Genomic DNA, 13,439 nt, shown 5'->3' on the forward strand with positions numbered 1-13,439 from the left:
GCCTTACGAACAGATACTGAGTTGCATTATGGAAGTATCCGTGTCTCTTGAGCTGGACCCATTTTTGGGACTACAAGTCAGGATCTCTGGCTCCAGCTGCTTTAAATTTGACCAGTTATTATCTTTTAAATCTGACACTTTTGAGTCCCACAACTTTATGGAAGAGAAATATTAAATTACTGGGGTACTAAAACATTAATACATGTACAACTATACTAAAAGATGCACTCAGTTGTAATATGTTTGTTTTCTTTAAGGAGACCTCATGCTTAAGTCTGAACCATCCAAGATCACAGGAATAAAATTCCCTGCAGCATGTTTTTTCTTGTTCACTTAATGAAACGATTTTTTCTTGCATTTCCTAAATATCAAAGAACAATTCTGGAACAACACGTTTTTTGAACACGTTCCTTAGCTTCTAGCATGCAATCACCATGTATCCCTGTACACTGTATTTTCCCAGTCAAATGTGCAGTAATTCCAAAAGATTTGATTATAATACACTATGTTTACATCACTCACAGTATTCATTTTTGTAAGCTGACCCCAGGGCTGTCATAAAAGCTTTGATGTTCTCTGCATGTTACCAAAGGGTATACTGACTCTCCATTAGTACACAGTATTGTTAGTCAGTATTAGGCTGCCCTTTTAAACTGTAGTTATATTTTTGTCTTTAAATATGTGCTGCTTTTATTGGTTACAAGGTTAGATGGAAAAGGAGACCTCCAATCCCAGATTTAAATGGATAAACATTAATTTGATACATGATATAAATTAATTTTATTTAATTTAGTATTTCACTGGATTATAGTAATAATTCTTCAGAATGTATGTATTTGATAAGGGATTTATAACTTTTCTGAGGGGTATAAATCTATTATTTTTCTTACCATGTAAATCATTTAATCATTCTTTTACCCATCATTTACTCTATTAGTATATGACATAAAAATAATATATTTTATAATAAATGTTAAAAAACAACAACATTTAATTGGAGCAAGATTTGCACATTTCCAATTAAATTCCACACGTCTTTGTGGGACAACCCATAGCTCAGGCCCCTGGACACGAGGCCTCACAGGGCCTCTCAGACAAAATCATTTAGAATTTAGACAAGCAGAGGGCGTGGCTGATCGCTCTCCTGTGCAACGTATTGAAAAAAATAATAATAAACAAAGGTAAAATAACAATAAAAAACACGAATGTGATGTCGGGCCTATGCAGGGTGGGTGAACGTGTAAAAAGTCAGCAGGGCCTGATACCCAGTATGCCCCGTGAACGAGGCGACAAAATAATATCACGTGATCCAAAATGGGCAGTCCTCTGACGGTGCTGAAAAAAGCCATTTTCTGGCGCTGCTGCAAATTCTGTCCAAGTCCAAATAATTTACCTGGATCCTCGCTGGGAGGAGAGGGAAACTTTTATGTCTAACCAGGTAGGAACGAAGCGTCGGCGATCGCTCTTTATCGGGCACGTCGCGCCGCTGTTTGCTGAGGCGCACACAAAGTGCACGGTGTCACATTTTGAGTCTCTCTTGTTCGCCTCCTGATACAGCCCTGTCAGTGAATTTAAGATGGCTGCTTTGTGTACCAGTGTGATTTTCTGTGGCTCTGCACCCCCATCAGTGTCGGTGTTGCCTCTGGATGTGTTTGGTTGTGGTGCCCGGTCGGACGGCGGAGCTCCGGGAGAAATGGAAACGCTCTTTGTTGGTCCGCTGGTCGAGGGGCAGAGCTGATGCACAAGATGAGGCCACTACAGGGGCGATTCAGTAGTCGGCTGCTGTGTACCAGCACACAGCCCGCATTTAGCTGCACGACTCCCTGCTCTCCACACGTTATTCGTCGCTACAACATGTCATCGCAGTTGTATTTCGTTGGCCACGAGCTCTCTTTGTTGTGGTTTCACAACCTGCTGTCCCAAGGACGAGCTGCAGACATTGTCTGAGGGGAGCACTGTGGCAGCCACTCATTGAGCATATGGGGAAAGCCCTAATTGTCTTAACCAGCACATTCACATAGGCTCCTGTGCCCCACTGTGTAACCAGAGCCTCTCATGTTGTTTGTTTCTCACCGCAGATCTGTTCAGATGGATAAAATGCAGCCCAACCGGATTAAAATCACAGATCTCAATCCTCACCTCACATGCCCACTGTGCGCTGGTTACTTAATTGATGCTACAACCATTGTAGAGTGCCTGCACTCCTGTAAGTTCCTCACAGTGAAAGCATTGCATGCATGCATGCATATTGTGTTCATTAACCCCCAGCATGACATTAGCACAGACCGTACGACTGTATGCACATCTAGCAGAGCTCCTGCTAGTGAGGAGGTGATGTTGAGTCACACACTGTGACTCCACCTCAATGTTCATTTTTGGAATCTAGGCCTATAAGAAGTCTACTTCAGGGAACATCTGTGTGCACAATAATAATGTACTGCATGTGAAACAATTCACATTTTATGTTGGCACTGTGTATGAGATGGAGAGTCTCCTCTGATGTAGAATCAACAGTAGTTTTGTATTAATGTTTTACATTGAATTGAAAGTGCCAATGATACTAAGTCCACTCCATGCACATTAATGTACAGAGCAATGTTTATAATACGTCTGTGTCCTTTCTCTCTCCGTACAGTTTGTAAAACTTGCATCGTTGCCTTCCTGGAGACAAATAAGTTCTGCCCTCGATGTGACGTTCAGGTCCACAAGACATGTCCACAGCTCAGCATCAGGTACGTTTTGATGGTTTTTGAAGGGTGTTTTATGAAAATACTTCTGACTGCATGGAGTATCATGCTTATAAACAGAGATTTCTTTTCTTTTCCAGGGCAGACAAAACTCTACAAGATATTGTTTATAAGCTCGTACCGGGGTTATTCAAAGGTAAGACCGTGTTACTCGAAGCCGGCTCTTGTCATAAGTTACCGTTTTTTATGGTGCATTTCTTTGCCAATGCACACGTGTATTTCTGAACCCAGATGAGATGAAACGGAGGCGGGACTTCTACGCAGAGAATCGTGTGCTGGAACCGGGAGAAGTGGTGGAGACGTTTAACATAGCAGAGGATGAAATCATCAGTCTGTCCATACAGTTCTACGAGAGGAACAAGTGAGTCAATCATTTCTCCATTTTTACAAAAAAACAGCAGTGTGAAATCTTAGACAGATTTAAAAACAATGCAATTTAACTGCAGCAAACAATAGAGAATAACTGCTTAAATATAAGAAGGGAATAAGACCTGTGTGAAAACGATTCCATTCACACCTGCTGTATGTCTCTCTGAATTTGGTTTTCCTCCATGTGTGGAAAGAATTGTTGATTTAATATTTAACACCTTTTCTTTGTATTTAAAATTCCCCTGCAGAAATAATGAGAGGCAGCATTCAGAGTTGGAAGGAGACAAGGTAAAGCCTGATCTTGAGTTGGTTAAAGCAGTAGTTGAAGCCGACACTCTTCATGTTTAATGTGGTTTTCTTCTCTGCTCTTCTCTTTGTTCTCAGTCCAATGGTAAACGCTTCCTACAGTGCCCAGCAGCCATGTCCGTCATGCACTTGGCAAAGTTCCTCCGAAGCAAGATGGATATTCCCAACAACTATCGGGTTAGTGGACACTTTACCCGTACACAGCAACTCTCGCTGTATCGATTGTGTGGCAAATTTCAGGCTTTCAACACAATAATATAATTGCCTTGTTTAAAATGAATTTAACTCTGAAGTAATGTGATCACAGTCGTTAACACTGTAACAAAGGTGGGTCGAATTCGGTTGCAGCTGTTTTTTTAGTGAGAAAGCTCTGATAAACGTATTACGCACAACCTTCCCTGCATCGTACGGAGGACAAAGTTAGCTACTAGCTGGTGAACACATTGGCGCGCTTGGCAGCAGTTCGCAGAGACTAAAGGGTAAACATTGGACTTCTGTTCATAAGGTGGAAACAAGCAAGACTCCAAAATGATTGCTAATTTTGCTTCAGATCTGTCACCATAACAACTTTGTGAGGTGACGATACGTCATTGTTGTATAGCACGTTCCACTACCATTGAGCCACAAAAAAAAAACCCCAACCTATTATTGCTTTTAAATATTTCAAGGGAAAGATTGTAATGGGTCATAGCAGAAAAAGCACAGGAGTGACTAATAATGATGGCGCTGTTCCATTAAGTGTCCCAGTGAGACCGCATTCACAATAGCAGAGCCCTGGAACTGAATCAGTGTTATTACTTTATTAATTACAACTGTGCTTTTCTTGCTGCAGCATGTCAAAGCGACAAAGGTCTAAAACAGGCGCATCTATTGACCAATTTGTTAGCATTCAACAACTGTAGCTCACTTTAGTCTTTAGAGATGTTGTCGTTCAAAGCTAAAACTTAATAAAATCCCTTTCACACATGCAGTCTGTCCCTAAAATGCTCAGGCACATTTCCTGCATGGGGTCATGTGTGAGTGGGGTTATGGATGAATATCCAGGGAGATCTGTGCCGCCAATTTTCCACCTCACAACCTCGTAACATTTCAGGGAAAATGCTGGTACGACTATGTTTTGAATGACAGAAGTAACATTGCGGGGATGAGCACAGACAGGGTTACGTCCGTCTTGACGAAAGATGCTTTCCCGTGCAGCGAACCAAACACAAGGCTCTGCTGAAGTCGTATTTGAATCCACGACGTTTAAAAACATACACCAATGCTTTTGCGGGTGATTTGACTTGTCTCACAAACTGTATTGAATACATTACAAGAACATCGGCACTGGACAAAAACAGTTTGCCCGCCAGGTTCCTGAAAATAATCGGTGATGTCTTCTGCTGCTTACCCGTAAATGAGGCTGATGTTATTGCATGCTGACAACATAAGGCACACCTCTGTTCATAACGGGGAACTCAAAGTACGCAGGGCCGGTTATCTTGACGTAGAAACACAAAACTTAACCTTTCAAGTTTTATGCCAACGTAATTAAGGCCAGTGGAACAAAAGTTTGCCTTGAACGGGCATTGCACTAGTTTGAGTTAAGCCGGGATAACAGCCCCGTTATGTGCACCGTGTTGATGATGATTGCAATGGAGGCTTTGTATTGTGTTGTAGAGTTTGCAGTAGAGTAGACCTAAATTTCCAAATGAAGAAATCCAAACGTTTTAAAATGAAGATCTGGCAGATGGCTGTTTCCTGCTGGTCACACTGTGTTAAGTGGTTTTCAAATGTGTGTTACAGGTGGAGGTGTTGTATGGAGATGAGCCCTTGAAGGACTACTACACACTAATGGATATTGCCTACTTTTACGAGTGGAGAAGAGTGAGTGGCAGCTTTCATACTTTTCACTGTGGACCACAAATATATTACGATTATCACTCTTGTGTTTCCTGTAGCTAGCATGATTTCATTTTCATTCCCCTCTTTGCAGTGTCTCCAGGACGTTTAAATAAAATCCCTTGACATTACCGCTGACAATTTTCTTGCGCAGTCTATATGTTCTTAAATTGATTATGTAACGGGCAGCCAATGGGAACTGTTCATGGATGGATGCATGGAAGGAAGTCTTTGGTTTTAGGGGGAGATACTCTAAAACACAATTTGTCTCAATGGGTTCAAACACAAGTTTGTTCCTTCATTATGCTGACATTGTTGAAAACAAATAATTTTTAGTGTAAGTTTAGCTTTTTCCATTTCTGCTGTTATTGTCGATGTTTAAAGTCAATGTATCTGCTGCCATGGCATGATCATTCTTTGACCATTTGCTATACACTTCCTTTTTATATGGACGTGCTCCTAGCTTGCAACTGTGATATTTAGACACGGGTATGTTAAAGGATGAAGCTGGTGGTATGTTTTTGTTATTGTCAATAAATCCCATGAAATGTCCAAAATACACTCCAACCTTCCCATCCAACCCTCTCTGTGGCTCTCAGACCAGGCCCAATCATTTTTATTGATTGTGATTCTTTGATAACTGGTCAAACTATATTTTATATATATGGAAAAAGAAGGCTGAGTCATTTCCTAAAACAGGTGGCGTGTTTTGTTTGGGCAACAGGACAGCATTTGTAGGATTGAGTCAAAATAAACTACGGTGCTCATGTTTATGTTAATGAAGGATCATGTCACCCAGTGCAGCACTCGGGCTCATTTATGTGTTTTTAATTTTATTTGTTTTTTTTCTGTAAAATAATCTCTCTGGCAAACAAACGTTTATGACACTTAAATGTTTTGTTCAACAAAATAATCTTCACAAATGAACACCACTTTTATGATTTTAGTAAAACGCTAACGTTACGCCACAAACTACACGTCGCATGACTTCACAACACCACCACAAAGCTGAAGGCGGACGAGTATTCAGCGGGATGAAGTTTTTTTTAGTCTTATTTAGCCACTGATGTGCAACCGCCTTTTTTAAAGATGCGTAAATGCTTCAAAATTCACGTTTGGGGTATTTACTGAGGCATTTTATGTTTATAGATGTCATTGATGACTAATAAGACCTGAGCTCCTATCCACAGTCCTGACGATGTGTGTCCCTCTGTGCAGACTGGACCCATCCCCCTGCAGTATCTCGTCAAACCCACCCGGAAGCGCAGGAGGCCACCCCAGTCTGCCGCCCAGGGCCACTCTGACGGCGTCAACACCAGCCCGACGTCCGAGAGCGACTCCCAGAGTGACAAAGTCCACAGTCCCGCTGCAGCCCAGCCGGCCCGAGCCTCCTCACAATCCAGCCCCGCGTCCCACAACGTCTCTCCCGCCATCCAAAGCTCCAACGGTACCACTGTGACCAACAACACTCAGCGACACACTCTGGCCTCCAAACAGGGCGCCAACGCTCGGAAGGTGACTGTCAACGGCACGAGCTCTGGGGCTGGCAAAGAGGAGGCGAGGGGAGGCGAGAAAAGTGGTTTGCCTCCGACGACCTAACGTGTATACAGGGCAGCGGGGAGGACAGTGTTTGAATTGCTCCCTTCTTTCTCTCCAAGTAGAGAGAAAAGACAAGCTCGAGTCTTCTGGACAAAACAGGAAGCAGATTACTGTTTTCATCTTTCAACAGGAAAGACTGAAAAGTGCAGCCAAATAGACACTTGTATGTATGTATGTATGTGCGTGCGTGTGTGTTTATGTGTGTTAGACTAGAACAGTGCACACATACTAACTGTACAGTATGTATCAAATGTGAGCATGTGTGCATACATATGTATAAACTTATCTTTTATACAAGATATTGTAATCGTTTTGTATTGTATATGCAGTGGGTCTGTTTCATTTCCATACTGTAGTTGCGTCAACATTGATTTGGCTCCGTAACACTTGGGACAAAATGCTTAAAAGGCATTGCAGTGCTCATCACTGCTGGAGTTGGATGTAAAGAGAAAAACAGTCATGTTAATAACTGCTGTGTAAGTGTCCATTATAAGCAACTGCTCATCAGGTAACACAGGTACATTACATTAAACTGTTGATGCACTTTGTCGAGGTATTTTCCAACAGGAGAAGGAATTTATATTTACAAAGTTCCAAGCACTAACACGTTCATAAGAGGTTTGTCAGCAGACTATGTTCTTTCTCTCATGGCAGTCGAAGAGCTCAAAAGGGATTTGAATATTTGGCCATGTATGTTGTAGTTCCATAAATTTCAACATTCCTTTTGTTTCTTTTCAACAAAAAATGATACTTTTTTATCAGCCATATGTGCATGTTTTAGGTCAATAAAAATGTTTACTTACTAGGTTTTTCTGACCTGACTGTCCTGTTTATGATTCCCTGAATGTGATAGGTTGTAAAGCATGTTGCAAGAATGGAGCTTATAAAAAAAAAAAAAAAGCTTTGCTTGACATTTGATATCAACAGCTTATTTTCTGTGGTTTCTCACAGGGCGATAACCTGTATGCAATAGAGTGAACAGACACACGATGAAAGTGATATGATCCATAAAAGGCCAAACCCCCTGCCTACCAGGATGAGTTTGAAACAGTTGTAAGTTACTTAAGTTTTACTCAAGCAGCCTGTTCTGAATCTGAACACATGATTTTAGCAGATCTTCACCGTGTGCATGTACAGCAAAATGTCGGTAGCTTACAAGCACAGCCACCTTCTGGATGATACATACAGTTGAAGTCTTCTCTCTAAATTTGTTCCCAAAATGTTTTTCAAATCATTTCTACAAGCAGTACATCACATTCTCAATATCAAGGCTCTGTAGAGGAAAGTTTGTCTACAATATTACAAGGCACTCTTTTTAAGTTTGTTTTTATTTGATAACAGACAAGTCAACCCAACTGGCAACTCAAGTGACTGTTCATTTAAATTAAGAAATAAACAAAGTAAGTTAAGAGAAAGTGGCATTTTATGGAGAAGAAGCTCACTCTCTGGCCCTGACAGATTGTAGTTTCACACTATCACATCGATTACAGGATGAAATTACACATTGCTTTATGAACACACTTCAGTGTACAATTTCTACACAGAAAACCATTCTATAGATCTTCAAAATCTTAGCCATACTAGTAGTCAACCTCTCTTTAAATGGACTTAAAGTACCATTTATGTGCAACATTGCCCACAATGGCTTAACAGAACAAAGACCTCATAACCACCTCAGTATAAACCACATGGTAAAATCTCTCGGTACACAAACCTCTATTATATCACAGAATATCATCATATCCCTGTTAATGCAACATTGTTTCTCCCTCAGAAAAGACAAAGCAAGGAAAATTAAAGTTGTTGGCTGTGGTGTTAACCCCAAACGGCACTCTTCCCAAGCACAGAGAGGAATACTGACAAGATTCAAGCACTTGATTAGTTTACATGCGCTGGTTTAATAGAGTGCAATGATGTACACAAATGTGAGTGCAACAGCAACATAAATACTCAGTTCAAATTCATCTCTGCCGTCCTTTTCAAGAGTCTGTTTGTTCATGTAATGTGGCAGAAACAATGAAGTCCTGCTTGTGCGTGCCGTCACAGTAAGGTGGGTTGTTTGAATACTTGCAACCACACAACCAAGCTGTGGCGTCTTTCTCGGGGACAAAGCGTAGCGGGGACAAGCCTTGGGCTTTGGTCTTGTGGGCTCCGTTGCAGAAAGGCTGAAAGATGAAAGACGTGATCAGAGGAATATACAGGACTTTAGACAGGAGCGATGCAAGATAGAGTCAAAGGGTGGTTTTACCTGATTCTTGCTGTGTCCACAGGTGCACCATGAGTATCGCTTTCCACCAACTAGCTGCACCTTGAAAGGCTTCTTAGAGGGGATGACAGGTTTTGGAGGAAGTGTGGAGAGCTGGACCTGTGGACAGAAGAACATAAGAGTACTCAGTTGTGTTTAAAGATACGCAGTAATGCTGTAGGGTGCAAATACTACACTTAACCTACATATTCTGCATTGTATAAGTTGGTAAAAGTAAATGCATATTAACTCTCTTTATTATCAAAAGTACTCTTTGTGAGTAATGGTCAAAGTTTAATAATGAGTTAAGCATCTTGCCTGATTCGACATCTTCTCAGGACTATGTGGGCATGTACAGACTCTGCTTAGCTGACATCTCCCTGACTCTCTGGTCTGTTTTGTTACACCAGTCTAATCAGGCTCTGATTACAAACAGCTGTGCAGTGCTTCAATGTAACAGGGTGGGTGGCACTGTTAGTTTCATTGTAATATATAAAACGTATCAGTCAGAAAATATTAATAAAAGAGGGGATGGTAAAGTGTTTTTATCTGAAATTTGTTGTGGTAGAAATTAAGTATCAGGTACCAATTAAGTGACTCAAAATTGTACCCAGGTCTACAAAGAATACTTCGTCGGTCAACAAGTAACGTTAGGTAAACATACAAGATGATTTAACAACCCAGCTAACGTTACTGCAGAAACGTAGCCCCAACATGTCCTATTTACAAGGGCAAATAGGATATTTGCCCTTGTAAATATAAGGGCAAATATTAGTGGTTCATTTACCTTGGAACCGGCCATAACTGTTTTCCAAGGTTGCCGCAGGATTAAATTTATCCATTTGTGGTCTAATTTGGTCACCAACGTGTTCATGTTTCCAAAGACAATTACTTCATGTCAACCTCAGCTGCTCAGAGTAGCGCGCAGTTAAAGCCACCGTGGACGTCAAGTCACAATTACTTCAGGAAATAAAAAAGGTAAAAAAAAGAGGAAGAAAAATAAAATTCTGAGAAAGAGAAAAGGAGTATCACTGCAAATTCTTTGGGAACAGTGCTACATATGACAGACTAAAAACGGACTAAGGTGATTGGAGGAATCACTTCCTGTCTGGTCACGTGTCCAAAACTGAACTAATCCTGAGGCAGCTATCGGTCACCCGCAGATTGAAATGAATTGATTTATAGTCCAAAAACACTGCAGGACCTGCAAGAGCTACTGTTGAAAACCACAACACAGAGGTAATTCCCTCAGTACTTATTTGTCTCTTGGAATTTGGGGACCTGTAGTGCAGTTTACATTTTATATTTGAGGGGCATACCAATGATTTTTAAATAGTGTCCAGAAATATGACAAATTACAACACAAAACAAATACTGTAATTAAACACATTTAAGAGAATAAAATAGAAAAACTCTGGGACATATGACTTTAAAAATCAATATATAAAAATCTGATATTATAGTCAGCTGTCACTGCTCTCTTTAAGGTAGCTTATATAACTGACAATTACTATACTTGCTATAGTGGTGTGCAAAATGTGAGCACTCATCAAAACGTCTTTTACAATGGCATCATTGGACATCATTGGTACCCATCTACCAAGCATGCGAGCAAGCAAGTGTGATGTTGGTGGCTGCGCCCAACAATAGTAAAAGACAATACCCACCCAGCCATAGCCTGTTCACCCTGCTGCCTCCTGGCAAAAGACAGAAATCAGCTGCCACCATATAATTATATTTTTGTGTGTGTCTGTGTGTGTTTTTCTTATGTAACATGACAATAAATTAACCTTGAATGAACACAACCCACAATTGGCATAACAGATACGTTCTTATTTTAACCTATGCAGCTCTGTGCAGGTCTTTGTTGCCCTGATATCTTTGTTGGTCTTCCACATCTTGCCCTGACTTCAACTGTTCCAGTTATCCAGTTGTCTGATATTGTTTCAGACAGTTGAAATAGGTAGTTTGAAATGTTTTTTGTAGCCTTCTGCTTGTTGGTGGAAGTGAACTATCTTAATTCTGACATCCTTGGACAACTGTTCAGAGGAACCCATGTGATAAATAACCTATTTGAAGACCAGAACGAACAGCCGCTGCAGCTGGATACTTTAGTACTTAATTAAATAAGCATTTAAAAAAACCATTCATCGTCACAACACATTCGTTTTTTTCAGGCATGTTTTAATGGGTATACAACATTGTGTTAAAATAAATATATAAAAAAAAAACCAATGTAATTCATACAGACAAAAATATCAGTCTGACAAGTATGAAGAGGACACAATGACACTATTTCTCTTACATTTACTGCCCTTTGAGCTCCCAGGGCAGACATTCTGAATGCTGTTCATTTAAAGACGCCTTTCATCGACTTCACTAAATCCTGGAAGATGACCTTGAAGTGTGAGCCGTCACAGTATGGTGCGCCTTTGGTTTGCTTACAGGCACACAGCATGACCGTCCTGTCTTTGTCAGGGGTGAAGCGCAGAGGAGAGACACTTGGAGCTTTTGACTTGTGAGCGCCGTCACAGAAAGGCTGACAGAAATAGAAAAAAGGTGGGAGGACTGTAAAAATCAGTCTCAGGTAATGACTTCATTTAGTATCCTCGTGGCCATTTTGAAGTTTTATTCTATTGTAATGTTAACTAATTTAGGTGCGTCAGTTACAGGGGGGTTGTATGAGGTACTTATACATAGTCAGTGTATTACCTAGAGCAGATGACGACCAGAATGCCCCCAGTTTGGGAAAACAGGCAGGAGTAGCAGCGCAGAAGCAAAGCAATATACTGATAAGGACGGGGGCAGCAGCAAAATGGATTATAGACACCTGAAAATAGGCCCACCTGTGTGGTTAAATTACTGCTTTTATCAATTTGACAGGAGCGTAGATGACTGCTTCAGTTGCCCGTCAGAATAGGCTGTCTGACGGAACCGTAAAGTGGTGAAAGTATTCTACATATAGTGTACACTTTTATTAGGTGGCTAAAATGTGTTGTCCATGGCAGTACATTGCTTTGATCCCGTGCTGGTACTCCTGTCCGTTTCTCCAAACTGAGAAAAGTAAATAGAACAAGACCATTGATAACGTGAGTGGTTACACCTGTGCTTTTCATGCTATGACAAGTCCAAAATGAAAAAACAAACAAAAAACTTACAACCCTGTTGGCTGTTCATACCGATCGTATGTGTTATATTAACCAGGAATTCTGGGTAATAAAGTCAAATGGTCACTAAAATCCAAACCGTTGTCTCGATCTGAGAAGAGATAAGAATTGCCTAATAAATATATATATATTAATGAAGTTAATCTAGTTAGGCCCTATACTTTACATTACTGGACACATCAGACTAGTTTGAAGTGATGTGTGAAAATGTAAAAAAATGACCTCAGCTATCAGTTTGTGATGTTTATTGTTATATTGTGGTCAGTCAAAAGAGGAAATTTAAGTCTCCACCAGCAAACTGCCTCACAGAAGGCCTCTTTCAAACTGGTGGGAATGTAAACACGACATAGACAGCAGTAAATGAGCTGTGACGCTACATGACCGGCTTCCTGCTTTTAGCCCAGGCGCTTCTGAAAGTTGAACCCTAAGACGCCATACTTACTCACCTGTTTCTTACTGTGTCCACAAGCACACCAGGCGTAACGTTTCCCAGCAGACACCTTCACTCTGTAGGGCAGCCGAGCTGCAGCGACAGGCTGTGTGGACTGCAGGCAGTGCTGAACCTGCAGATGGAATGAATCATCAGAACACGTGACACAGCACAGAGAACTGCGTAATCAATTTGTGTGTATATACATATACATATATATATACATATATATATATACATATATATACATATATATATACATATACATATATATACATATATACATACATATACATATATATACATATATACATACATATACATATACACATATACATACATATACATATACATATATACATACATATACATATACATATATATACATATACATATACATATATATACATATATATATACATATACATATATATATACATATATATACATATACATATACATATACATATATATACATATACATATACATATATATACATATACATATACATATACATATATATACATATACATATACACATATATATACACATACATATACACATATATATACACATACATATACACATATATATACACATATACATATACATATATATACACATATACATATACATATATATACACATATACATATACATATATATACACATATATATACATATACATATATA

At 40.0% G+C, this 13,439-nt stretch overlaps 2 protein-coding genes across 4 annotated transcripts in view; one reads left to right on the plus strand and one right to left on the minus strand.

Annotated features, from left to right (window-relative positions):
* The first annotated feature begins 1,335 nt into the window (after nucleotides 1-1,335).
* Nucleotides 1,336-8,708, plus strand: LOC116394242 (polycomb complex protein BMI-1). 2 transcript variants are annotated; one of them, XM_031867200.1, is made up of 9 exons: nucleotides 1,336-1,438; nucleotides 1,629-2,206; nucleotides 2,636-2,732; nucleotides 2,828-2,883; nucleotides 2,979-3,108; nucleotides 3,365-3,404; nucleotides 3,501-3,599; nucleotides 5,208-5,288; nucleotides 6,522-8,708. In XM_031867200.1, the coding sequence occupies exons 2-9, from the start codon at nucleotides 2,056-2,058 to the stop codon at nucleotides 6,900-6,902; spliced, it is 1,035 nt and encodes a 344-aa protein (XP_031723060.1). In that variant the 5' UTR covers nucleotides 1,336-1,438; nucleotides 1,629-2,055; the 3' UTR covers nucleotides 6,903-8,708. The 2 variants fall into 2 exon arrangements, with proteins under 2 accessions (XP_031723060.1, XP_031723061.1); XM_031867201.1 differs by having other exon boundaries at nucleotides 2,079-2,206.
* The window catches only part of LOC116394243 (CDGSH iron-sulfur domain-containing protein 3, mitochondrial), a 41,010-nt gene continuing 35,749 nt past the window's right edge, over nucleotides 8,179-13,439 (minus strand). The window contains exons 2-4 of one of the 2 annotated variants that reach the window (XM_031867203.1): nucleotides 12,761-12,877; nucleotides 9,151-9,267; nucleotides 8,179-9,067 (exon numbers count right to left, since the gene is read on the minus strand). In XM_031867203.1, the coding sequence (XP_031723063.1) occupies nucleotides 8,882-9,067; nucleotides 9,151-9,267; nucleotides 12,761-12,877 (420 nt within the window). In that variant the 3' untranslated portion in view covers nucleotides 8,179-8,881. Of the gene's footprint in view, nucleotides 9,068-9,150; nucleotides 9,268-9,934; nucleotides 11,499-12,760; nucleotides 12,878-13,439 lie in introns of those variants that run through there. The other variant, XM_031867204.1, reaches the window with a different exon arrangement.

Source organism: Anarrhichthys ocellatus, unplaced genomic scaffold (assembly GCF_004355925.1).
Source record: "Anarrhichthys ocellatus isolate YVR2014 unplaced genomic scaffold, GSC_Weel_1.0 scaffold38, whole genome shotgun sequence".
NCBI classification, from domain to species: Eukaryota; Metazoa; Chordata; class Actinopteri; order Perciformes; family Anarhichadidae; genus Anarrhichthys; species Anarrhichthys ocellatus.